This window comes from Canis aureus, chromosome 1 (genome assembly GCF_053574225.1).
Source record: "Canis aureus isolate CA01 chromosome 1, VMU_Caureus_v.1.0, whole genome shotgun sequence".
Classification (NCBI taxonomy): domain Eukaryota; kingdom Metazoa; phylum Chordata; class Mammalia; order Carnivora; family Canidae; genus Canis; species Canis aureus.
The window spans coordinates 69,941,903-69,967,484 of NC_135611.1; the positions used below are offsets into that span (position 1 = coordinate 69,941,903).

The 25,582-nt window shown below is 40.6% G+C and overlaps 1 protein-coding gene across 8 annotated transcripts in view; it reads left to right on the top strand.

Annotated features, from left to right (window-relative positions):
- Positions 1 to 25,582, top strand: part of AKAP7 (A-kinase anchoring protein 7) — a 128,094-nt gene that overhangs the window by 57,451 nt on the left and 45,061 nt on the right. For 6 of the 8 annotated variants that reach the window (XM_077903069.1, XM_077903080.1, XM_077903094.1 and 3 more), the window contains exon 7: positions 12,842 to 12,989. In XM_077903069.1, coding sequence (XP_077759195.1) covers positions 12,842 to 12,989 — 148 coding nt within the window. Of the gene's footprint in view, positions 1 to 12,841; positions 12,990 to 13,276; positions 15,333 to 15,655; positions 21,944 to 25,582 lie in introns of those variants that run through there. The other 2 variants (XM_077903115.1, XM_077903109.1) reach the window with 2 other exon arrangements.

A 25,582-nucleotide genomic window follows, 5' to 3' on the forward strand; every position in this document is an offset into this window, starting at 1 on the left:
TGAAATTGTTAGCTGCTTCTGCCACTTAGATTGGTTTGAGTGCAGGGTTTGACATGCGCAAAGCCCAGGTGGAGGGGTGGTTACCAGACCCCAGGATGGTGAGGCTGAGGGGGAGCAGGGAAGAGGTTAAGGCAGTGATCGGTAGAAATGGCAACGGGATGTGGAAGAGGAGAGTGTGTGGGCGAAGGCTGTGTTCTGACAGTACAGTTGAGGGGGAAACCCAGTCCCTAAATTGTTTGGTAAGTCAATTTACAGAACCAAGATTTTAACACAAAATTTCTATGCTAGGTTGCCTGAATCCCAAGCTTCTCCTTCATCCTTCCCTTGCCAAGAGCCCCTGCTGCTGTCTTTTCTCACCTGCTGCCATTATTTACTCTTCTGTATCTAGCAAGTAGCATATTTCCTCAGAATTTTGATAAGTGGCCTGGTATAATTTAGCTGCCACTCACTCTCCTGGGCCTGTGTGATAATGTGCCTTTATAAGCCATTTCAACACTCAGGAGTAGTAGTTTAGTTTAGGAGCAGAAGACTATACTTTTCAAGGAGTTTCTATAATAAATTTGAAGGAGCATGAGTTTTCTTGTTTTAGCTTTGTTGTTTAGCTTTGGACAAATCTTATAACCTCTCTTGACCTTTGCTAACTCCTAGTTAAAGAAGGAGTTTAGTCTTAATGACTCCTGACTTCTGTGCTATTCTGAAATGTCTATAAGGTAAGCATTTTGACCCAATTGGCAAATTTGGCTTCACATAGATGTTTGTTTTTTTAAACTTCAGATAAGTTTTCTTGTATGCAGAAAGGAGAGGGGTCTTTAAGTATAGAAAGATGGTGGTAATATAGATTTGGACTTTTCCTTTCTCCTCCTGGAAACCACACGGAGCAATAAAGACAATGGGGAAAACATCACAAGCTGCGTATTACGTGAAAGTAGGAGATCGAGAAATCTGTAAAAAGCAAATGACGTGCAAGTATGGCCAGAAGCAACTGGCACCAGCAGGACTTTGATGAGAAGCTGCTTCAGGATGGGGAAGACTGTAGAGCAGGGAACAGGCTATTGGTGACAGATTCAGAAAGGATCAGCACATTTTCACTCCCGGAGGGTGAGGATTCTGCCCTAAGAAGGTACAGAAAGCAAGAGAGGGGGCCCAGAGGAGGTGAATCTCAGGAAGTGCCAAGTCCAAAGGGGAGGGAATCCCTCCAGAGGCAGAGAAGGAGCCCATGGCTGGAGAGGCAGAGCAGGCCAGGCCTCATCCACACAGCCCAGCCCTGCAGCAGACGAGGAGGCCTTAGCAGAAGAGCCTGCCAGGGCCCTGCCACTCCCCTCCCTGCGGGAGGGCACTGAGGGACCAGCAGACCTCTCTCCTTCCAGACAAAAGCTTGTCTCAAAACATCCTTGGTGCGAGATAGAGCGGACTGCCTCGGTAGCCTATTACTGACTCTCCCAATGCCAAATGTCTAAATTACTCGTGACATGGAAGTTGTTTTCGAATTTCTTCATATGACCCGGTGCACTTAGATCTAAGGCTAGAGTGAAATTGGATTTTTTCTCAATTAAAAGTCAGCAAATAAACAAAACACAGCAACACATCTCTCCATTTTAATGGTTTTTTAAAACTAAAAATTCAGCGAAATCTGCTGTGATATGGAATAATAATTTCTTCTGAGTATTCTGGGTGCCATTAGTCAACTGTGTCATCTACTGCATGTCAAAGAGCACTATTTATAGCAAGTGACTTCATTTATATTTCTAATACATTTTTCAACTTCATGCTGTTGTATTGTCTCTTTCACTTATGTTGAAAAAACCCACTAAGTTTGCAATTATTTAACAATGGAAAACGACACCTATACAGGTAAATTGAATGTTCATTTGAAACCATTTAATACTTTATACGTCTTTAAAATTGAAACCTGTAGAATGGTTAAAGGCAAAGTAGAACACATGATCCAGAAAACTTAACGTTTGTTCCAAAATGGCGTTGATACAGAATTATTTAGTTTGTTTAGTCACAGTAGCTGATTTTTTTTATGCACTTGATTAGTCACATAAAGGCAAACCAATTAGTATTTATTATTCGGATGGTAATAAGATTCTCTCCACCACTGGAGAGTGGTCATCTACCTCTTGCTAATTTTAGTGAATCCCATAAGAAAAGAAGAGAAAGCTATATTTTTTCTTGAGAGCCCCACTTCGATTAGGGAAAACAAAGGTTGCAATCCAAAACTGTACGAGTTAACGTTGGAATTACACCTCTGTTCCTAAATACGAGCTGATGACTTTCGGCCACTCAGTAGAACCTTATTCTCTCCAGGAGAGGCACTTTAAAAACAGAATAATACCAGTTTTAATTACTAAGTTGCTCAGTTCTCTCTCTATTGGCGACTCTAGTAAGTTAAAGGAAAAAGTGTTATTGGGCTCTTAGGCCACGGCCAAACCTCACCTTGTGTGTGAAGACCTAACGAAACTTGATCCTGTCACCTATGGGCCGAGCCACTGGTGACCGCGGGAGCTCCAGCTTCGCTCCGGCCTTGAGGTTCTTTCCCCGAAGCCTCCCTGCTGGCTACACTTGTAATTGTTGCCAAAATATATGATACCCCTGGAGACCTGTCCTTGAGGCCTTGGAAACGCAGCGGTGGCCGCCCTGAAGCCGATGACCCGACTATTAGAGCACTCCTCGCCCCTCCTTGGCCACTGCCTTCCCCACAGCCGAATGTGATTATAGTAATTTGTTACATAACTTTGGGCCAGAATATTTCTTTTACAGTAATTTCAGGTTTGGTCTCCAGCACTCCTGCGAGATCTTACTGAGCAGTCCCCGGGACGGTGTTCTGTGGGACTGCCCCTATTGTAAAGCACCATTAGCCACGTCCCCCCTTTCCTACGTGTCCCCTTGCCATGGTTTAGTCCTCTTGGGTTCCTACTTCCCGCCCTCCCTGACCTACCCTGATGATCAAAGGATGGAAGACAGGGTACCCTGTACCCTTGGACTTGCAACATAAACATCTCTCGAACTTCATTCAGTGGAGTTGTGTGTGTGTGCGGGGAGGGGTCACCTGGGAAGAAGCTGAATGGGTGTGGAAATACAGCGGAGCAGGTGGTAACTGTCTGTCCTCCGTATCCCTGCCTCCCTACCGCAGGCGCCAAAATGGTAATCCCTGTCGGTAGGGACGGGTGGGGTGGAAAGGAAGATGCGTGATAGGCTCAGTGGATATGGAGGGGGTGGGGTCAGGTTTGGCCGGGCTAGCTTGCCCACCACGATGGCCCAGACCAGCTGAGCCAAAGGAATATGCCAGTGCATGTGATTTTTTTTGCATACTTTTATCCTCATATGCGAATCCCCTTGCTTCTTAACTTTTCCATTAAAAATTTATTTTTCTACCAAACGCACTGCTTATTTTGCTAGCCTAGAAGTGCTTCCCAAATTTTTGAAAAGGTACTTAAAAATTTTCTAAAAGAGAAAGTTGTGTGAAAATTCCTGATGAGTCTGGTATCTTTCTCTCTGTACCTTTTCTTGAAGAATATATATAATATCATATTCGTATATATATATATATATATATATATATATAGTCACTAAATCCATTCAGGAAACTACATAATCCCTGTAATTCTGTATTTCAAGAGTAGAGATTTCAGGGAGATTTCCCATCAAATGTGATTTTTCTTTTTTTTGAAACATCAAATGTGATTAAGTCTGAAATGAGGACAAAAGTTTCCAGTTGTATATTATATACAAAATTATTTTGCATAGCAATGCGTATCATATTAAAAAAGGAAACCATTTGATCCATTTCTTGCTCTACCTGAAGAGAAGTACTGATTTTGAAATTAGTTTATGAAGTACACGGGATTCCCAGGTTGTATCTTTAAAGACTGTTTCATATGTAAATTTTTTTTTTTTTCCCCTACCGAACTCTCTTTTAGCTAATAGGATATCCAGGGAATGTTTCCAACCAAGTTGAGTGAAAAGGCGTGCATCATCCGGCACCTTTCTACCTTGTGCCATCTCCTAACCTACAGCACACTCGGTGTACGTCTTAGCATGGTTATTTCTTTCTTGCTCTTTCACTCCCTTCTTGTAACATCCCCTCGTTGGGACACCTTCCTCTGTCCTAAGTCGTGTGTACAGAATAGGCCTGGGCAAGTGAGGTAGAGCGCTCTGTTGGGGATGATGGGGGCGGCAGGAAGAAGGAAGAATGTTGATGGGAAGAAAACCAAGGAAATTGATTAATTCATAAGATAGTGGAAAACGAAGTGAGTACTAGATGCATAGGAGTATGATGAGCTACAGAAACCTTCTAGGTCTTTCTTAACGTTATAAGGCTACAGTTAGTGATGCCTGTAGATGCATTAAAATATTTTGTCAGATATACAGCCCCTTGTATGCTATCTAAGTGTTTAACTCTTATTTGGACCATATTTTAACCTTATAATTACTTCTGAAGTTCTGTCTATATAGACAGTCTGACCAATTTAGGTGAATGGTTTTGACCTCTGGGCTATAAAATCAGAATACATTCAACCACAATATATGTTTGTTGCAGTGTTATAGGACGAATTAAAATTGTCAGGATTTTTCTGAATGATTTATTTTTACTCTTGTGTTTGTTGAGACCCTGAGACTTTTTCACACCATTGACTTGCTGGCATTACTTCACGTTGGGAAGTATTGATTAGAAGGGAAAGCTATTGATTGAAGGAGGAGAACATTTGAGGTTGTGAGTGCATAGACCACATATGGTGATAAATTTTGAGTTGGAGGATGTTTTATGTGTTATCTTTAGTTTATAGAAATAAATGGCTAAGCTGGTGAATTCAGGAGAACACGTTGTTATTTGTTCCAAACAGCAAACTATTAGGAAAACAGATGTGATAGGGAGGAAGGCTGCAGCTGGTTGACATCCGAGGGACCACAGGACGGTGGTGAGCCAAGCACACAGCTGGGCCGGATCACGGGGAAGGGAGAGTCCAACCGAGACTGAGCTGTACAGGGAGCCGTCTCGGGTGCCTCACTTGCAGGAGTCCTTCTTTGTTTCAACGTTATGAGAAAAGCCACAGGACGTGCATGGCCGACAGCGTAGGCTCTCTCATGCGGCTTGAGGAGGAACTCCGAAAACTGAGATTTCCCAAGTGGTCGGAGAATGAGCTTATGGAGCAATGGACTATGTTGTAAATAAAGGTGTACTTTCCCAGGGAGCTGGTGACCTGGAGGACGGCCTGGATACCATCAAACTTGTTTAATAGGTCCTCAGTGTAAATGAACTTAATGTGGATTCTTCTGTGCTTTCTGATGCCAGCGCCTCATGGAAAGAAACTCCAGGCGGCAAAACCGCATACTCTCTTGGTGATTTCTTGTGCTGTTTGGAGTTCTACGTCATCTTCACTCCGTGATGTCTTTCTTTGCCCCTTGAGGAGCATTCAGCTCCTCTCAAAGTGTTAAGATAGGTAGAAGGAAGTGTCAAGAACATAGAAAAAGAACATAGAACTCCGGCAGCTCTATGTCTACTTATTACTTGCTGAAAGATGTAATATTATAAATATTAGACGTAATGGTAGGCTAAAGAGTTTCTGCTGTTTCTTTCTCTAAAGCCTCAGGATTAGACAAGGCAGTCATGCTAAAAGCAAATTTATAAATAGAGGGATTGAGGAGATGGCGTATCTAAAAACCCCATGGTGACGCTCCATCATAAGTAAAATGAAGAATTGAGAAATACTGTATACTCAAATAGCTGGTTTAGAAAATGTAATCTCTGCCAATGTTTTACTCAATTATTTGGGTATTGGCAGGATAAGAAGAGTTCTTTGCATGGGAGGAGCAGGTCATTTTTTCCATATTGTAAGTAACATTTATGAATTCTTTCTCGTTTCCCTCTGTGGACTTCATTTATTATGGACATATAATTATCACTTGATTTATTAATATTAATGCAGCATGTTAAAGGCAGGTATTTTTAGAATGCTAGAGATTCCCAAAGTAATTCTCATATTGATTTTAGAAATATCATAGTATATATCATTATATGTTATGGATGATTAACAGTCTTAGAATTTTAATATTTTAAAGGAAATAGTGATGAGCTTGAATATTATCATTCTGTTCTTTTCAATGTGTCTGCATTCTCCTCTTATCTTGAATGTGGATCCACACCACCTCTCACTAGCTATGGGTCCTTTGGTAAGTGACCTAATTTCTCTGTGATTTAGTTTTCCCTCTGGGGATAATAACAGCGTCAATCTCATGGAGCTATTGTGATTATTAAAGGAGTTAATAAAAGTGTTTAGAACAGTGCCTGCCCATAGTACTGTGTGAGTGTTTTCTATTACTGTGGTCATACAGGCCACAGAGCATCAGTTTTTTTCAGATTGGCTCAAAACAACACGCAAGAGACCACATTGTCTTTTCTATTTTCCGTGTTCCTGCTTCATCACTTCTGAAGTTAGTGACAGACGTGAGGCAGGGTGTCAGGGCCTCACGCAGGAAGCAGGTGCTGGCCAGGGATCAGAGCAGAGCCCAGGAGCCAGGGATGACCCGGGGGCGGGGAGAGGGCACGGGAAGCTGCCAGGCAGCTCCCACCCAGGGGTGCTGGACCCTGGGCCTGAAACCACCAGTAGCGCGTGTGCTGGGGCTCCTCTGTCCTGTGGGAACAGGCTGGGGGGACTGAGCCCAGGGTGGGGGGCTCCGTTACCCCCCTGAGAGGGGCTGAGGAGGGCTGGGACTGACAGGAAGGCAATGGGCGGCTCTGTGCCAGCGGGGAGGGACAGAGCGGAGCAGAGTGCAGTGAGGCCAAGGGGTGAGGGAGGGAGCGCTGAGAACTGCAGAGGAGGGTTTGCCTCCAGGAGGTCCCAGGTCAGCCTGTACAGTTCCTTAGTCACTTGGAATGGCCAGGATTGACCTTTCATTAGGGGCAGGGACCCTTCAAAATGATGTTCGTTTTTTGACTGATGCTATCCCACTGCTGATGCATAAACTCTTGGGGCGCTTGGGTAGCTCAGTGGGTTAAGCATCCGGCCTGACTTCAGCTCAGGGCAGGATCTCGGGGTCCTGGGATCGAGTTCTGAGTCAGGCTCCACGCTCGGTGGGGAGTCTGCTGGAGATTGTCTCTCTTCTCCTCCGTCAGCGCCTCCCCCTGCTCATGCATGTGTGCACACGCACACTCGCTCTCAAATAGATAGATAAATAAAATCTTTTTTATTTAAAAAAAAATTTTTTTTTAATTTTATTTATTTACTCATGAGAGACACAGAGAGAGAGGCAGAGACACAGGCAGAGGGAGAAGCAGGCACCTGCAGGGAGCCCAACGTGGGACTCGATCCCGGAACCTGGGGTTCACACCCTGAGCCGAAGGCAGGCACTTAACTCCTGAGCCACCGAGGGATCCCAATAAAATCTTTTTTAACAAAAGACTACCAATCTTCTTTGATCAGCTGATCCTCAAAATGATGAACCACTTTGGTATGGCTCTTAATTTATTTATGAATTTTGGTTTCAAGTCATTATCACAGGAGACATGCATCTCTGTGTAGCCACTGCAGAACAGGAATAAACTATCAGGAAACACAGCCGAGCTCCAGGAGTGTCAGGCTTTACCATCAGTAGGACACATAATTTCTTTGTCTGATATGCAGCCTATTTATGTTTTCATCATGCAAGTTGTGATTATTATAAGATAACAAGTCACAATAAGAAATTATCTGCTACTGTATAAAAGTCTTAACTTTTTTTTTAATGAAACTGGCATTTCTTTGTTCCTCTAATCACAATAACTTTGTCATAGAAATAATTAAAATTTATCTTTCAGAACCTAGGATGACTTTCATATAAAGATTGTGAACTAAAGTGAATTTTCATATTTCATAGCTTTCTTTACATCATTTATATTGAAAATAGAATTTGGTGCATAGTAACATAAGCCTGAGTCCTCTTTGGTACATATTAAACTATACACATCATTTAGCTAAACGTAAATGATACGGTGGATGCTTTCTGAGTAAATAGGTTCCATTATTTAGCAGATGCAGCCTCAGATGATTCTAAAAATACTCATCATGGTCTCAATGGCATTTTTCCTGGATTGGCTGTTTGGGTGCCAAGTTACAATCAAGAATGAAGTTCTCAGGGTTTAATAGTACATTTTATCAAAGATTATCAAGTGGCTTTGAACATCGTTGATAATTCTTCCTAAACCATGCCTGAAACTAGGCTGAAAGGAAAGTAAAACTTTAGTCATTTCTAATGACTAATTAAGACAGTCTTGAAAAGTTTTTCTGTTTGATATTTCTTGCTACTAATTTATTGTTTCAAAGTCAGATATCTTATATTTAACTTCCTATTTTATCTTTCAGCGTTATGCTGCCTAATTGATAAGTCAGTTATATTGGGTAAAATTATAAATGCAAAGCCCTTGAAAATATGCCCTGTCTCGGCTAGGTTTAAGGCAAAAATAACATTCAAGTTTAGTCCTAGGCAGCCACCAAGCGTGTCCACAATTTCAGGGTTGCAGCACCCTTCGCCTGGTTTAGGTGAAGTCCCCCTATACATTGTTTCTCTGCACTTGAAATAGTCCCAACTCTTTTAGCCTTTACAGGTCAATTTTTCTGGCTTTAACTATTTTATTTTTTTGGTAATTTTTTTGAGCTCTTCTAATGTGTTATACTTTCATTGATCCTTAAATACAAAGTACCTTGGAAAGGGCCTGACCTATGAAGGAGGGAAGCAGAGAATAATTTGGGGGTCCTAAAACATGAAAATCGTGCTAACCCAGTCTTTTTAGCTTTAAACTGGAGGGTACTGTCTCTGGGACTGTTTTGGAGGCTCAGTGGATGCATTCAGAAAATAGGAGCCTTGGAGCGCCTGCGTGGCTCAGGCCATGATCTCAGGGCTGTGAGATCGAGCCCTGCGTCAGCTCCATGCCCAGCACAAAGTCTGCTAGAGAGTCTCTCTCCTTCTGCCCCTCCTGCTTGGGCTCTTTCTCAAATAAATAAATATTTTTTTAAAAAAAAGAAAATAGGAGCCTTCTTAGCCTTACCCTGAATGATATCCAATTTTGATATGCTCATCTATTTTCTCAGAACGATAGTTCTTTCTCTTCTTATGAAAGAAGAACACGACCTGCTGCAGCTGGGTGGCGACACCGATTCAGATACATTTTATTAGAAACGATGCCTATTGGGATCCCTGGGTGGCGCAGCGGTTTGGCGCCTGCCTTTGGCCCAGGGCGCGATCCTGGAGACCCGGGATCGGATCCCACGTCGGGCTCCCGGTGCATGGAGCCTGCTTCTCCCTCTGCCTGTGTCTCTGCCTCTCTCTCTCTCTCTCTCTCTCTCTCTCTCTCTCTCTGTGACTATCATGAATAAATAAATAAAATCTTTAAAAAAAAAAAATCCTGTCTTTAAAAAAAAAAAAAAAAGAAACGATGCCTATTGCTATGGGAAAAAGAGCCTGGGGGAAAAAAAAGAAGAAGAAATATATTGCTGAACAGAAAATTCCCTAGAACACAAAGATCATGTTAATATTATATATCAGACCAAGCAGATTTTTATCTATTTCTAGGCTCTTTATCACTGAAGGTGTTTTCTGTTCACGGCGTATAATTTCAGTGCCTCCTAAGCCAGGCCTTTTGAACCACAGTTCTCTCTATAAATTATGACTTAAAGAATGAATTACATTCCACCCTCTAATAAAAATTTGCTCCTTAAAGACTCATGTTGGAAGTCATCTGTGAAGAACTCTTGCAAAAATAGTTGGCCCTTACTTTTTTTGCCAAAATTAAGCCTCTCGAATGGTCACTGTTCACGTTTCCCTTATTTCTTACTTTAAAGAAATCATGACGTCTTACAAAGCCACACCAGAGGTGCCGGCAGCTGGCCAGCGCTGGTATCTTGAAAACTGAAGTTCCTCTTTTCCCTGCAGGGTCATGACGGGTCTCCCGCTGCTGGCCCCGGGGTGACACCGGCCCGCTGCCTCCCCAGCCAGCGGCCAGCACACGCTGACGTTTCATACCCATCAGAATGGCCAGTTTCTGTTTACTCAGAACCTTTATAAAGTTTCTGAAACCGTATCTCTCCTGCAGTTCCTTAAAATTCACTAACAATATATATGTATTATCATATTTATCATATCACATAAATATGTAGCCTTTACTCTGTTTCACTGCTTTGAACGCTTTTATAAGTTCACTTATTTAGTCCATCTACCACTTGAAGTAGGTTCCACTGTTAACCTCATTTTGCAGACGAGGAAACTGAAGCAAAACCACGTCCTGAGAAGCAGCAGAGCTCGTTGGGCTCACACATTTCCACTGCCCCCAGCAGGTGCTCTGAGGCCCTGCTGCCCGCCTCCCCAAGCCCCGAGCGCCCCCGGCCCCACTCGAGCTGGCGAGTGAGCAGCGTCTGATGTTGCCTTTGGAACTTGATCTGCATTTGTGACGATTATTTCATAAGCACTGTTCGTGTCCAGCAGCGGGCTAAGCACTGGGGGGGTTTCAGTAAATACACATCAGACCAAAATCTTTTTCTGTGCGGAGCATACAGTCGAATGGGGAGGGACAGATAATGACACCCCCGAGAGGTGGGCACAGTAGATGTTCCAGGATGGCAGGGGGTGGTTCGTGCTGTGGAAAACTGTATGTAGTGTTTAGAAGGAGGGAAAGGAGGGAAGGACCTGGAGGTGCGCCTTCAAGGGAGTGGCCAGGCGAAGTTCTCCTCAGAGTGAGGTTGGAGCAAGGGCTGCGGGGAGGCAGGAGACGGGCCACGAGGGGGTCTGGGGAGACCACTTCCAGTACACAGGTCCCAGGGGATGGCACTGGTGTGACCAAGGAGGCTGGGGAGGAGGCCGAGGAGGCTGAGGTGGAGGCCGGGGAGAAGGCCAGGGAGGAGGTCAGGCTGAGGGGAGGCTAAGGAAGGAGCAGGAGCCGAGGCCCAGGGAGCACTGAGTGGGCAGGGCAGGACCTGGTGGGCTCTCCTGGGGCAGTTCACTCTTCCTTTGAGGGCAGTAGAACCGTTTGAGGAATTTTGAGCAGAAGAGTGACCTGATGTGATGCATGCTTTTATAGGATAATTCGGCCTGTAGAGGAGGCGAGGGCAGGAAAACAGAGGCTGTTAGGACGATATACGTGAAAGATCAGGGAAGCTCAGACAAGGGTAGCAAGGGAGTGGTGGCCATGAGTCACAGGTCGTGGGGAGAGCCAACGCCGTTGGATCGGAGGGGACAGCAAGAGAAAGAGGGGACTCGGGGACACCCCAGGGCTTTTCGCCTGATCAGCTGGACTAGAGTTGCTGTTGAGTGACCTGGGGGGTCTGTGAGTGGAGCCGGTAGGAAAGGTCAGCAGCTCAGCTTGGATACAGAACAAGAACATACATCCACAAAAACATGTTGATTACGGTGTTAAAAATTAAGGGCAACCTAAATGCCCTCTAACAATAAATAATTTGAATGAATAGATCAATGATACCCCTATACAGTGAAGTACTATGGAAATTAAAATATTAAAAATAGGGTGCACATCTGTATATTATTTATTGACGTATTAACTGCAAAAATAGCTGATTGCTAAATCATGGCTCAACCATATTTCTATAAAAAAGAAAAAACATACTTTGTTTCACATAGGAAAAATAAAATACATAATAAAATTTTAGTAGTTGCAGTGTGGGGTGATTTTATTTTAATTTTTTTGTTTTTACATCTTTTTAAAACTTTTGTCAAAGTTTTTTGTGAATAAAAAGGGAAAATATGTATTCTAACTACATTATAATATTATTTATTTAAGTATGATCTAAATACAATATATGTATGCATAGAAAAAGACCTGAGTGGTGGAAAGATGTACCCATAGTGTTCATATATTTTCTGTAAATGGCAGGGACATGAATGATTTTTCTTTTTCTTTAGATTCTTCATATTTTCTTTTTCTTTCCTTTTAATAGATTTTATATTTTAACTAATCTCTACACCCAGTGTGGAGTTTGAACTCACAACCCCTAGACCAAGAGTTGCATACCTCACTGACTGAGCCAGCCAGCTGCCCCTAGATTCCTTATATTTTCTGATTTTTAACAAACAGCAGGTATTGCTAGGGTAAAATTTTTACCAATTATAAATTGAACGGAAAAGCGCACACATGGTCAGTCAGTAACTTGCCTTGTAAAGTACTGTACCTTCACGTTATGGACTGTGTTTGGGTCTGTGAGGCTGGGGAGGGACCATTACATAGGCAGGGGCGGGGGAGATGTTCATTCCCACGTTTTGGGAAACCACAGAGACAGCAAGGTTTCCCACTGTCAGTTTTCACCAATCACCCCCTTCCTGCTATGGAAGGTACTGAGAATAAGGAGGGGCAGATAGAGAAGGACTTGGGAGATGCACTGCCCCTCCTCCAATTCAAATAATCATTAACCGTCTTCAAATGACTCTTATGTCAGGAGTTTCAAAATTGCATACATCTTATTAAAACATTTTATACATTATAAAATATTAAGATCTATATCACTTTTTAAAAATTCATCCATTTCTCCATTGTTGATGATTACTCTTTTTTTTTTGATACCTCAAATTTCAACTTGATATACCTCATTATTTCAGAAGCTTAAAGCATATAAGGTTCTGAATGCCACCAAATTTAAACCCAATACTCTTTGATGATTTTTTTTTTTTTAATAATACAACTCATCCTAGAGAGGGAGACTTTAAAAACAGATTCAACCATTTTGGGGTATCCGTTTTCAAATGCCTCTAGGCAGAACTAGATACCAAAGTATGTCACATTCTAAGACAGTGATATAAATATGAACTAGCTGCCTCGGTGGAATGATTGAGTGATGTGATTTTGTTTTATCATTTCAAGGGAGTGAAAAAAATCGACCCCAAATTCTATGAAAAATTTATCAGTCATACATTTGGAGAAGAAATGGTACATCGCATAGATCTTTGCTCCATGCTAAAGAAAAAACAAAGTAATGGTTATTATCACTGTGAGTCTTCAATTGTGATTGGTGAGTGCCATTTAAAAATTACTTATTATCTTAGTTTTGATTTCTTTAGCATCATTTCTTTTGGCAGATATTTAGGGCTAGTTGTATGTATTTTTCTCTGACATATTTTTGGAAATATTATATTTTGGCATTAGTACATTGGAAATTTTATAGAACACATTTATTATTCACTGTTGTCAAGATTTTAGTACCTATGGTTTTTATGTTTTTGTGTTTTATATATAATGAAGTATTGAAATGTTGATTCAAAATTCATTCCAGTTTAATTTTATTTCATGAATATGAAGAAAACATTGTCTTCAGTGAAGGCCTATGTGAACACCCCATCCCACACCAGGCATTTTCATGTTTGCTGCTTTTAATTAGGAATAGAATATTCCAGGCCAAGAAGTTTCACTGTGAGAAGATAAAGTCTAGGTGGCCTGCAAAGGTTGAAAACTTGTCCTTCAATTTCCTCCCCAAAGGAAACATATTTTGTGGGGAAACAAAGATTCATACGTGAATGCTTCTATCATCTTATCAGGGAGTTGGCTTGTGACCGAGACAGAGTCATACACAATCATGTTTCCGAGTGGAAAGTTTACATCAAACGGAGATTTTTTTTAACCAGAACAGGGCTATTGTGCAGTGTTGAATGTATTCAAAGGAACCTGATCTGTTGTGATGCAAATGTGCGATTTCAAACCCAGGCAGCATTCTTCTAAGATGGTGAACTTCAAAAAAAAAAAGTAAAAAAATAAAATAAAATAAAATTGTGAACATCAAGACAATCTGATTGTATGGTTTTGAAGTAACTTGACAATACTCAAAGAAGACAAATACCTGTATCTAAACATTTCATGGTCTTCATCAAGATAATGTCTCTCCACATCAGCTTCAAGAAAACCTGTGGAAATACACATCCTGAATTTTAATATAAATTCTCAGTAGAGCTCTCTTCAGAGAAGTCATCACTTTACCTTCCAAAGATCTTAGCTGTCTTAAACGGAAGATATTCAGTATGTCATTTGAGTTTATATTCTGAAACATTTCACATCTCTTTTAAGGAAGATTTTTGTGTTTTCAGAATCTTGGTTGGAGAGCTGTCTTCCATCGAAGTTTTGTTGAGGACCAGACATTTCTGTTTAGGTTCATTGCAAAGGGCAAATTTAAGACTTTCTTGTGTAACACAGATGTTGGGTAGCTGTCCATGTGTACATAGGTTAGGCCAATGTTGAAGGAGAACTCAATGTTCTTCCTTGACTCTCCTACTCTTGGATAAAGAACAAACAAAAAACCCCCAAGCAGTATGTATATTTTCCTGAAGGTATCCTGGGATTGGTATCATAGCATGTATCCCCTACATTGCCTTAGGACAGCCCTGTTCAGCTCATCCTGAATCACAATGTATCAAACAGTGATTTTTTATTTTATTGCTCTTTTCAGCCTACTCTTAAAAATTCCCCTTATTCTAGGCAATATCTCCAGATTTTCCCCTCAGGCTCCTTTATCTCTCATGTTTTCTAATGCAGAGCAATTTAGCTTCTTTTAAACTCCACCACCAATCTTGTATCCCCATACTGATCATTTAATATTATTTGAAAAAATGGTTTTTGCCCATTACAAATGCTCTACTTTTTCAGTCGCATTTTGTGATGCCAAAATGAACTTTAAAATCATATTTGCATCTGAAATGATAATTATTATGTTATAATTAACCAACTTTAATACACACTAGAAGTCCTTTATTTGCTGGGGATAGTTATTGATTTTCTCTATCTTAATCTTACCTGAGTTTTGTAACAATATTTAGGAAGATTCAGGACACTTTCTTTGTGAGTTTCATTTCTTGATCAGATTTAATTGTTTGTTTTTTTAATTTGATCCTAACTTAAATTTAAATCTGTTTTCTATACCTTGAACCAGTATTTCCTTGTATTAATATTGTATTATATTAATAGAGTGGGGCAGATTTCCATTTTTAAGATATTTTGCATTCAGAATTCTAGGGTAGAAATTGGGTTCAAAGACTCTAAGAATTGTCTATAAAACTTTGTTTATAAAACTTTCTATGTAGGTACATAAGTGGATTTTTCTGGGGAGAGAATTCATTAGATTTGCATCATTTCCTATGTCTTAATTTGTTAATAGTGCATTCTTGTAGAGAACTAGATTACAAATCATGGATTTTCTTTTCAGCTGTCTCAATTATGCCATTTAGGACATCTTATTATTATTATTTTAAAAACATCAATGACTATATGCTTCATTTCCAAGATTTGTCATTGATTCTTTTTCATATTTTCCTTTTCTGTTCTTTGCTTCATGGATGCTATGCTTTCATTTATCTCTTTGAGGATTTTAATATAATTAATTGTTAATATTCTTTTTGTGTATTTAAAAATATTTTATTTCATTTTTATTTTTAAAATAAATTAGATATATAGTATAAATTTAAGGAGTACAAGGTTTTACTTTGGCATTTTTATGTGTTGTAATATGATATTTATCACATTACATAATTACAGTATAATATTTTTGTCTATATTCATTATACTGTAATTAGGTCTTGATTGCTTATTTACAAGTAGTAAATAAGGTATAAGTTTGTACACCATAAAATACTATTAATCTTACTCTCCTACCCACCAATTTTCTGAGAACCACCATTTTATTGTTTTTTACAGCTTTATTAGATTCCATCTATAAGTGGCATCATACAGTACTTGTTTTTCTGTGAATTACCTTGCTTAGCAAATAATGTGCTTGGGGCCCATCCATGTTGTTGCAAGTGGAAGGATATCCTCCTTTTTGATGGCTGAATAATATTCCATTTTGTGTATGTACCACATCTTTCTTATCCATTCATCCATTGTTGGGCATTTAGGTTGTTTTCATATTTTGGCTATTGTGAATAATACTGTGATAAACATGGGAGTTCATATAGCTTGTCAAAATCCTATTCTCATTTCTCTGGGTTTATATCCAGTAGGGGAACTACTGGGTCATATGGTATTTCTATTTTTAATTTTTGGGTGAACCTCCATATTCTTTCTTATAGTCATTGGACTGATTTACAGTCCCACCAAAAGTGCATAAGGGCTCCATTTTCACCATAGCTTTGCTGGCACCTGTTGCCTCTTGTCTTTTGATGATAGCCATTCTTACAAGTGTGAGGTGATACGGCATTGTAGTTTTGATTTGCAATGTCCCTAATGGTGAGTGACATTGTCATGTGTCTATTAGCCATTTTGAACAAAAATACAACTAATCTGATTTTTAAATGGATAGAAGAGCTAAATAAACATTTTTCCAAACAGGACTTTTCATATTTTTAAAATCTCTAGTTCCTCAGGTATGAATTCTTCTATTTGTTGGATCTTTTGTGGCACTCCCTTTCTTCTAGTACTTTTTAGGTTTTTGAGAGCTCATTGTGTTGTACTTGTGTGGTTTGGCAGATATCTCAGCCCTAGATGTCAAAGCCCTGCTTTGAACTGGATTAGAAGCTGGCAACAGCAAATCATCCTTGTTAATAAGGTGCTAGAATTTATTATTTTTGTGTCTTTTATCAGTTTCTGAAGGTTCTGTTTGTTTTGTTTTGTTGTTTACAGTAAAGACAATTCACCCTTTGTCATATCAGCTCAAATATTCTCCAGATTTTATTTTACATTTAATTTTGGTCACAAGGCATTTTTCACAATAAATATTCTTAAGTTTTGTTAAACTATAGATTAAAAACTCCTCTGTGATTTCTTTAATTCTAAGAGTCATCTCCAAATCAGAGATTTGATACATACTCATTTATATTTTTTCCAGTGCTTTTGTTGTTGCTTTTGCATTTGAGCTTTTAACCTACCTGATATGATCATTAATATAAGTGCTCAAACCCAGAAGATTAATACAGAAATCTAGTCACTAAAAGTGAGAATGAAGCAGAGATTTCATTTTAGCAATATATTTTAAAATATTTTCTAGACCCCAACTCTGTGTTCCAGAGATCATAAATTAGCAGCCTTTCATTTTTTATTTCATTGCACAGAGTTCTGCTTTATTTTTTTCTAATTTTAATAACTTGCCAACATTGGGGTAATTTTATGTAAAAAAAATCTGGGTTCCCGCTGTCTTCTGAACAGTCAGAAGATGTGACACTAGTTCTACATTCTTGCATGGTAACAGTTTTCTGGATGGGGCTGTCGGCACACTGACCTTAGAGGTAGCTGCCTTTTATCACCCCCTCACTGTTGTTCTTACCATAAATTTGCTGAACACATTCACACTACATGCTTGGCTCCTAGAGGCATCTGCATTTGGATTTCCCCTGCCAGTTATTGCTGTTCTCTGTGCCTGCTTTATATTTCCAGGCCGAGCATTTTCCTCTCCATCTTCAACCATCATATACCTCTATGTGAGTGTTAGGGGAGTTTGGTAGGATATGGAGGTGATGTTCATATTTTCAGATACCAGAAAAGGTTCTCCATTTAGTTCTCTCATAGTCCAAACTTTGGGTGAAGATTAATTAATATTACTTAATATTGGGCTCCAACTCATTGTAAACCTAACTGCATTAATTGGCAAAAATTCAAACTTAGAAAGAAAAAAGGTTTTCTTGGTGAAACCAGAAATGAAACATGGCTCAGATACCCTAGAGTGGTAGAAGCTGCTCTCAGTGAGCTACTTACTAGAGTTGGGTGAATTAATCTTTCTCCGGCAGCTGTATTCCTTTTGTATTTCCTTAGGGAAGGGAATTGACTAAATGACGCCCTTTGTAAGGTTGATGAGCAATTTAATGCTTGCAAAGACTAGTTTACTTTCAGCCGTCAGACGTATCTTAGAGGAGGCAGTGGGGAATTTGGAAAGGTCTAGAGGTTTTTGTTTTTTGTTTTGCAGGCCAGCATATTTTGTTATTACTTTTGTAAGTAGAGGTGAAAACCATTATTTTCTGGGAACCTCAACTATTTTTTGATTTAAATAATTATTCAACATTGATTTAATGAGTGTTATTAAGCACATACAATGCATGTGTGCATTTCTTTGGTATCGTGAGATACAGAGAAGTCCTTAAGAGTGACAGTCAGTGGGCAGTGAGAAATGGAGAGGAAGGAGGAATAGATGAACAGGTGTTTGCCCCTAACAGTAGTGGGCTCTGTGAGGACGCAGTGGAAGAAACTTAGGATTTTACCTTCTAGTGTGGGGGTGAGGAGAGCTTGGAAGAAGAGGATGAGACTGAGTAGACAGATGAAGAGCAGGGAAAGGACACCTTCCAAGAGCAGCAGGTGTGATTTATGGGGGAAGAAGCAAAGAGTTGGGGAGCAGGCTGGAGGCAATATTAATGAATGGAGGCACACTACAAAAACTGTACTGACTGAACCTGCAGTCTAGTTAGCAGAGGGAACTATGGCAGGGAGCTTGCTAGGTATGTGTAGAGGAATAGGTGAAGGAGTAGGAAAGGAGATGCACACAGTCAAACATACTGAGACACTGGATACGTAATAAAAAAATACTGAGTAAGTAGATGTGGGATAAAAGAGGATGCAGTTTAGTACTTCACATAATGACAAAGGATTGGATCCTGAAGATAAGGCTTTGAATTAGTTTCAGACTCTAACACGGAGGCAATGAGGGGGTTAGGCTTGGGCCAGCCATTGACTCAAATAGAAGCATTTAGTTGTGCACAGATATGGTTATAAGAGAAAAAAGGGTCATGATTAGGTAAGTTAAGTCGATGCAACTATAGTCAATTCAGGCTGTATCCAATGCCCCCCAGGTCAGACCAGATTCAGAGATACCAGCAAGATACCAGATTCAAACTCTATGGGCTGAAACACTATGAGAAGTCTAAGTGATGTGAGTCAATGAATTTATTCCATCCAAATGTATCTTACTTGAGAATCCCCCTTTAGAGACCTGGACGGCTAAGACAGTCATGTCAGTCTTAAAAGGTTTGACTTGGTTCACCAGGGGATTTCTAGTAGTTGTTTCTAGGTGGTGGTTCAGTCAGAAGATAAAGACTTTCAGGGGTACATCTGGGGAAATCCTCGGCTCTGACTTTGATGGCTTTTTTTTTTTTTTAAAGATTTTATTTATTCATGAAAGGCCTAGAGAGAGGCAGAGACCCAGGCAGAGGTAGAAGCAGGCTCCATGCAGGAAGCCCGATGTGGGACTCGATTCCGGGACCCTGGGGCCACGACTGGGGCTGAAGGCAGATGCTCAACCACTGAGCCACCCACGTGCCCTAACTTTGATGGCTTAATCTTCAGTATGTTTTCCCCTTAGGACAGAGCTCCCAAAGCACGGAGTTGTCCACTTCAGGATTTCACCTAGTTAAGTATGTAGGTATGAGGGTCTTCTTTATGGAAGATAATATTGTCCATGTAATCGACCCATTGGCTGTTGCAGCATGAAGGGGTAGAGAGAGAAGGAAGTCAACAATTTTTCTTCCTTAAGTGAAAGACATAAGTAGCACAAAAATCTTAGAGCTTTCTAGAATCCTTCCAATCTGAAACTTAGATCAACGATAAATAACAAATTTTTAAAATGTTTATTTTGGAAATATTTGTTTTGCTTAAATAACATGTTCTCTTGAAGGTCCGCTTTGTGGGAAGGAGTATTGGCGATAGACGTATGCTTGACTGTTTAGTTTTCTCATGTGAACCATTTACTTTTTGCTGTAGAAAAATGTGCCTCACTGTGCTTATCTAAGAATGATTTAATGTCCTGATAATTTACAGAGCTGCACTTCCCTTGGGTTTTAAATTCTTTTTTTAAGATATATTTATTTTAGAGAGAGAGTGAGTGAGCTGGAGGAGAGAGGCAGAGGGAGAGAATCTGAAGCAGATTCCCTGCTGAGTGCAGAACCTGCCATGCGCTTGATCTCGTGGCCCTGAGATCATGACCTGAGCTGACATCAAGAGTCAAATGCCCCACTGACTGAGCCACCCAGGTACCCTAATGTGGTTTTCATTGGATGTTGTGTAATGAAGTATGTCAAAATATGGAAAATCTGCATAACTCAGTATTTTTTAAATGACCAATAAGTGTTATAAAGATGTGGATAGATAAAAGATCCTTTGAAAGTTCAAGATACCAAAATATTTGACTGTAAAGAATAAGAAAAGTTATCAAGTTTTAAGATTCCATATTGCAGCTCAACTTTTAAGAAACTACAGGTTGTTGAGTTTGGGTATAATATCAAAGAAGACTGTCCACGATTATCCGAAAAGGCTATTATTCTCCCCTGTTTAAAAAATTTGTATCTATGTGAGGCTGGATTTTCTTAGGCTGTAAATGAAACCATATATTGCAACAGACTGAAAGCAGAATCAGACAAGAGGATGAAGTTGTCTATGATTATGCCAGACATTAAAGAAAATTGCAAAAATGTAAATTTATGCCATTCTTCTCACTGTAAAGACTTTAAAAAAAAACAAACATTTTTTTTAAAGATTTTATTTATTCATGAGAGACACAGAGACAGAGAGAGAGGCAGAGACACAGGCAGAAGGAGAAGAAGGCTCCATGCAGGGAGCCCGACATGGGAATCGATCCCGGGTCTCCAGGATCAGGCCTTGGGCTGAAGGCGGCGCTAAACCACTGAGCCCCCCGGGCTACCCTATAATTATTTTAACTAAAAATATAGTTTTTTTTCATAAAAATGCTCTTAATAATATTTTATTACTTATCATATGGGTTTATATTTTGAAATGAATTAGTAAATTTTCAGAAAATTCTGTTTTAATATTGAATATAGTAAATATTGAGAATCAATAACCCACATAAGCTAAAGTTCTTTGGGCAGGAAGATGGGGAGATTGTTAGTAATTTTTAAGACTGTAAAGTGTTCCTGAGGCCAAAATATTTACAAATTGCTGCTTCAGTTCATGGTCCAAGAAAACCATGAAATCCTCAGACAACTCTCCAAACTTAATTACTATTATTATTTCTTTATGGAGAGAGTGCATGGGATCATGAGTGGGGGAAGGAAAGGCAAAGGGAGAGGGAGAGAGAGGGAGAATCCTAAGCAGGCTTCACACTCAGAGCAGGAACCTGACACGGGTCTCACTCGGGACCCTGATGAGCTGTGCTGAAATCGAGAGTTGGATGCTCAATGGACTGAGCCACCCAGGTGCCCCGCTCCAAACCCAATTTTGATCAATATTTCCAACCTTTCCTCCCAACAAATTAATTTTGATGGCTGCACAGCTATCTACTATTTTCTCCATCCCTCTTTAGTTTCCATTTAATTCTGTGGTAAAAATGTAACAAGTGCAAAAACACCCCAGACTGACAGTAGCATATCTATACAAATGACTCATTTAAAAATCCTAATTATGTGAAATTGAGATTCTATAATATAGAATGTCTCTTTTGTGGTGGGCAGGACCAAAAGTTTGCCTTGTTTTCTTCTGCACAGGCTGACAGGGAAGATGATTAAGAAAATTTCATCTCTGCTTAGACCAATTAAGACGGATCTATTTCGAGCGTGTTAGGAGAGGGAGAAGTGAAAAGACAGTTTATCATCTGAGAAAACTGTACATTTTTTTTTCACTTGAAAACTTGAGCAGTTGGAAATTTCCTCTGTTCAAAATTATCAAGTAAATTAATCATTGCTGAGTACAGAGTATTTAATTATTTATTTACTTTCTGACACAGAAATTGAGTGACCATGTAATTGATCATTTAAATGTACCCTTGTGAGGGTACTAGGCTGGGATTTAAAAAAAGGAAGAAGAAAGAAAGCCAAGACTGTCCAGATTTGGCTGGGACTGTGTCATCTTGCCTCGAAAGCAGAATGCTCTTGAAAAAGGGGAGCCTTTGATGTGTTAAAATTACTCAAGGGCCCATATTGTTCCCTTTCATAATATAACTGTCCTCCTCTTAAGCATTTCTTTGGTGAACTGTGCCTTCTAAAAAGAAAGTGTTTGAAATTTCATTGTCATATACCCTTAGTAAAAATAAAAAGCAACTGATAATTGGAACTCTCAGCTTATTTCTTTACATTTGCTTGAGTTAGAGGAAGCCTCAGATTAAGTAACTGAGAAAATTAATCTTAGTGATGGCTCATTGTATTTTAACTGGCGTATCAGCTATTAATCTTGATGCTAACACAAAGTGGAAGCTGCGGCTCAGGCTATTTTGAAAATGCAACCATCTGTTGGCCTGGTTTCAAACCTTACGATTTATATTAGGTGCCGTAGGAACCCTGAGTATTAAAGGAGCAGTGCTCTGCGGTGAATATAACGATCTGACAATAAGCATCGGTGTGAGAGTGATGCAATAGCAATTTGTGTTATTTTATGATTTACTTGTAGAGCCTTTGGTTTTAAGTGTATTTTAGAAAATATGAAAGTAAATACTGAATTTCTAGTAAAAAGAAAAAAAAAAACACTACGTGGATGATAATATTAGAGTGCAGAGTCCATGGTCAAACCAAGGCACTAAGATGTGCTGTAAAACTAGTGTAGGAGACCCTTCTGGTTGCCAAAGGTTATGACTCACTAGCCTATCGCTTGACCGAATACACGTTTTCACCACATTAGTTAATGGTCTAAAGGTGCTTAGTACGGTGCCTAACACATAATGTCATAAAAGTGTTAGTTATTCATATTAATAGCTGTACTAGTAATATGTCCTCTATGAGCTGTGGTCCTATTAGAATGCTTATCGCCATGGTATGCTTACTGTCCTAACATCAGAACACCCATTTCAGGTAGTTACAGACTTGCGTTACTCTTAATGCTTTCCTTTAATGGCCTGTGATTAATATTGGTGCATTCAAGAAATAAAACGCATGGATATATATCGTGCTTTTAACTTACGTATTTAGGTGATAGTTTCCATTGCATATATATTTATGTCATTTATATATGTAAGTACAACGGGAGGATAAAAAAAACTTCTCTTGATTTTTTTCCTGGCTGTAGGAAAAACACGACGAAGTTGGCGGCCTGTCCCCTTTAGTGGAGTGTGGTTTTGTAAAACCCCATTTGATAATGTGACAAGGTCACAGGAGACAAATACGTAAAGCTCACGAAGTTCATCTCCGTATCAGCGGAGCACTAAGGAATTAAGAGAGGATGTAGAACAGTGGAGGGCCAGTGCCCGCACTAGGGAGGGAGAAGCACAGGAACCCAGACGTTCCCAGAGTGAGACAGACCCTCCAGCTTGGTAGCCTTGCACGCATGACTCAACGGCCCTTACCCCAGTATAACGTGGGCTTATAATGATGGTCCGCTCGTGAGGATGCTGTGGCGACTGGATGAGTTACTGCAAGGAAAGCACCTGGCCTCTTGCCTGACTCACCTCCGCGCTCACTCACCCGTGCCCACTGTTAGGGCCCATTGTTGCCGTGTTTATTACAGTGTCCATAGAATTCTTTTTCCTTTTTTTGAGATTCTGTTTATTTTAGAGGGAGACAGAGAGAGGGAGAGAGAGCAGGGGGTGGAGAAGAGTCTTAAGCAGACTCCACACTGAGTACAAAGCCTGGTGTGGGTCCCGGTCTCATGACCTTGAGAACACGACCTGAGCAGAAACCAAGAGTCGGTCACTTCACCGATGGTGCCACCAGGTGCCCCAATGTGTATAGAATCCTAAAGCCTAGGACAGGGAGGGCTGAAGAGGGAGTTAAGGGGAGGCCCCTGCGGGGCTTAGGGGTGAGCGTCTGCCTTGGGCTCAGGTCATGACCTGGCAGATTACGGCAGGGGAGAGGTCTAGGAGGGCTCCCATATTTGGGGTGTGACCGCTGGGTCAACGGTAGGGCCCCCACCAATGTCGGGGATAAAAGAGAAAACAGATTTTGGAGACAAGAAGATGAATTTGATTTTTGACCTATTAGACGTATTAAAATACCTGTGGCCCAGTGAGGTGACTTTCCCCAGAGGAGATGTGGGGCATAGACGACCCATCCGGGAGATGGATTTAGGATTCGGCAGCATTAGGTGCGTAGTTAAAGCTGTGGGTGTGAATGACGTCACGGAGGGGCACTGGGAGCCTGGGGCGTCACACCAGGTTAGCACCCAGGGTGACTGTTGCCGAGGGAGGAAGGAGATCTGAAACCAAGGGCCTAAAATAAAAGGTGGTGGTAGTTGATTAAGCAAATATGACACATCTGTTCATTGTTTCTTCTTGGTCTATGGGATCAGGACAGCTGTGGCATAAAGACGTCCCCTCCTGGGGACGCCCGAGTGGCTCAGGTCATGATCCCGGGTCCTGGGAATGGGGTCCTGGGATGGAGCCCCGCATCTGCATCCCACTCCCTGCTCAGCCAGGAGTCCGCTTCTCACTCGTCTCTGTCCCCACTCGTGCCCTGTCTCTCTGTCAAATAAATAAGTAAAAATCTTATATATATATATTTAAAAAAATGCTCCTTTACGGTGCAGGTTTGCTTCTTTTGCAGAGAAGCTTGTTCTGGTAAAAACCACGAGGACTGATGATCGGAGTCTACTCATTGCCCGGGAGGCTTGTCCCCAGCTATACGGGGCGACATTTAGTTTTGCTCTTTGTTTTTTCCTAGCATGGCATTCTTTTTCAATTATCTACTTTTTAGAGCTTCTAACCTTTCCTGCTATGCAAAATTATTCATCGGCCCTTTCACTAACTCTACTAAATCTTAATTGACCACCAGCAGGTCATGGTCATCCCTTGTCTTCCCTCCTCCCTCCCTGGGGGGTGACATCGGCCACCGGCTTAGGCCTGCTGGTGACTGATCCCGTTCTTCCTGCCCGGAATCAGTTTAGGAAGTGGCATGTGACCCAATTCTGATATTTGAGGGGAAACCCACTTGGGGCCTCAGACAACAGTCTTTTGGGTGAGACCTAGAGACTTCATCAGGAAGAGAATGTCATTTTTTAGCTGGAAATTACGGGGTATGCATGTGACGCCAGGACTTAGCCGCCATCCGAACCAGGGGACCCCAGGGGCCAACGAACATAGGTACCGTGTATGGGCGACCGGAAAGGTGAATCTCAATCTTGTTAAGCCACCGAAGTAACCACCTTCAAGCCACTGTGTTCTCTGATTATAGGAGATAACGAGTTTCTTTATTTTTTAACTGTTTGAATCAAGAGTTTTTTGTTACTAAGCAGCTGCATGCACCAGATACACATTTTGGATGTGAAATAAGAAATGTATTAACAGAAAATAGTCATAGTGATGAGATGTTGGGGTTCGGGAGTAAACGGTCAAGAAAGAATTCTTGGGACGTTTTTGGTGCAAGAAAAGGTGGTTTTATTAAAGCACAGGAACAGGACCTTTGAGCAGAAAGAGCTGCACTGGGATCGTGAGGAGCTATTGATTATCTACTTTTAAGTGGGGAAAAGCAGAGATAAAGGAAGTCTCCAAAAGGATTTTCATCTGTTAAAGAGGACCTACGGGATCCCCAAGGTCACCTAGCTAAGACCCAGCTAATGCCAAGAGAAGGTTGCTTTTTTTTTGCCTCTAAGCAAAGCATTGACATTAAGGCAGTTGTGAGTTCCTTGGGGGATATCTCCAGTACTTGTCCTTGGGACTGCAAAGGTGTAAGGACATTTAAATTTATCTACATTTCTTTTGCCTTTGGTTTACACATTGTCAGTATTTTGGTTTTATGGGTATTTAAACTTTTTTTTTTTCAGTTTATT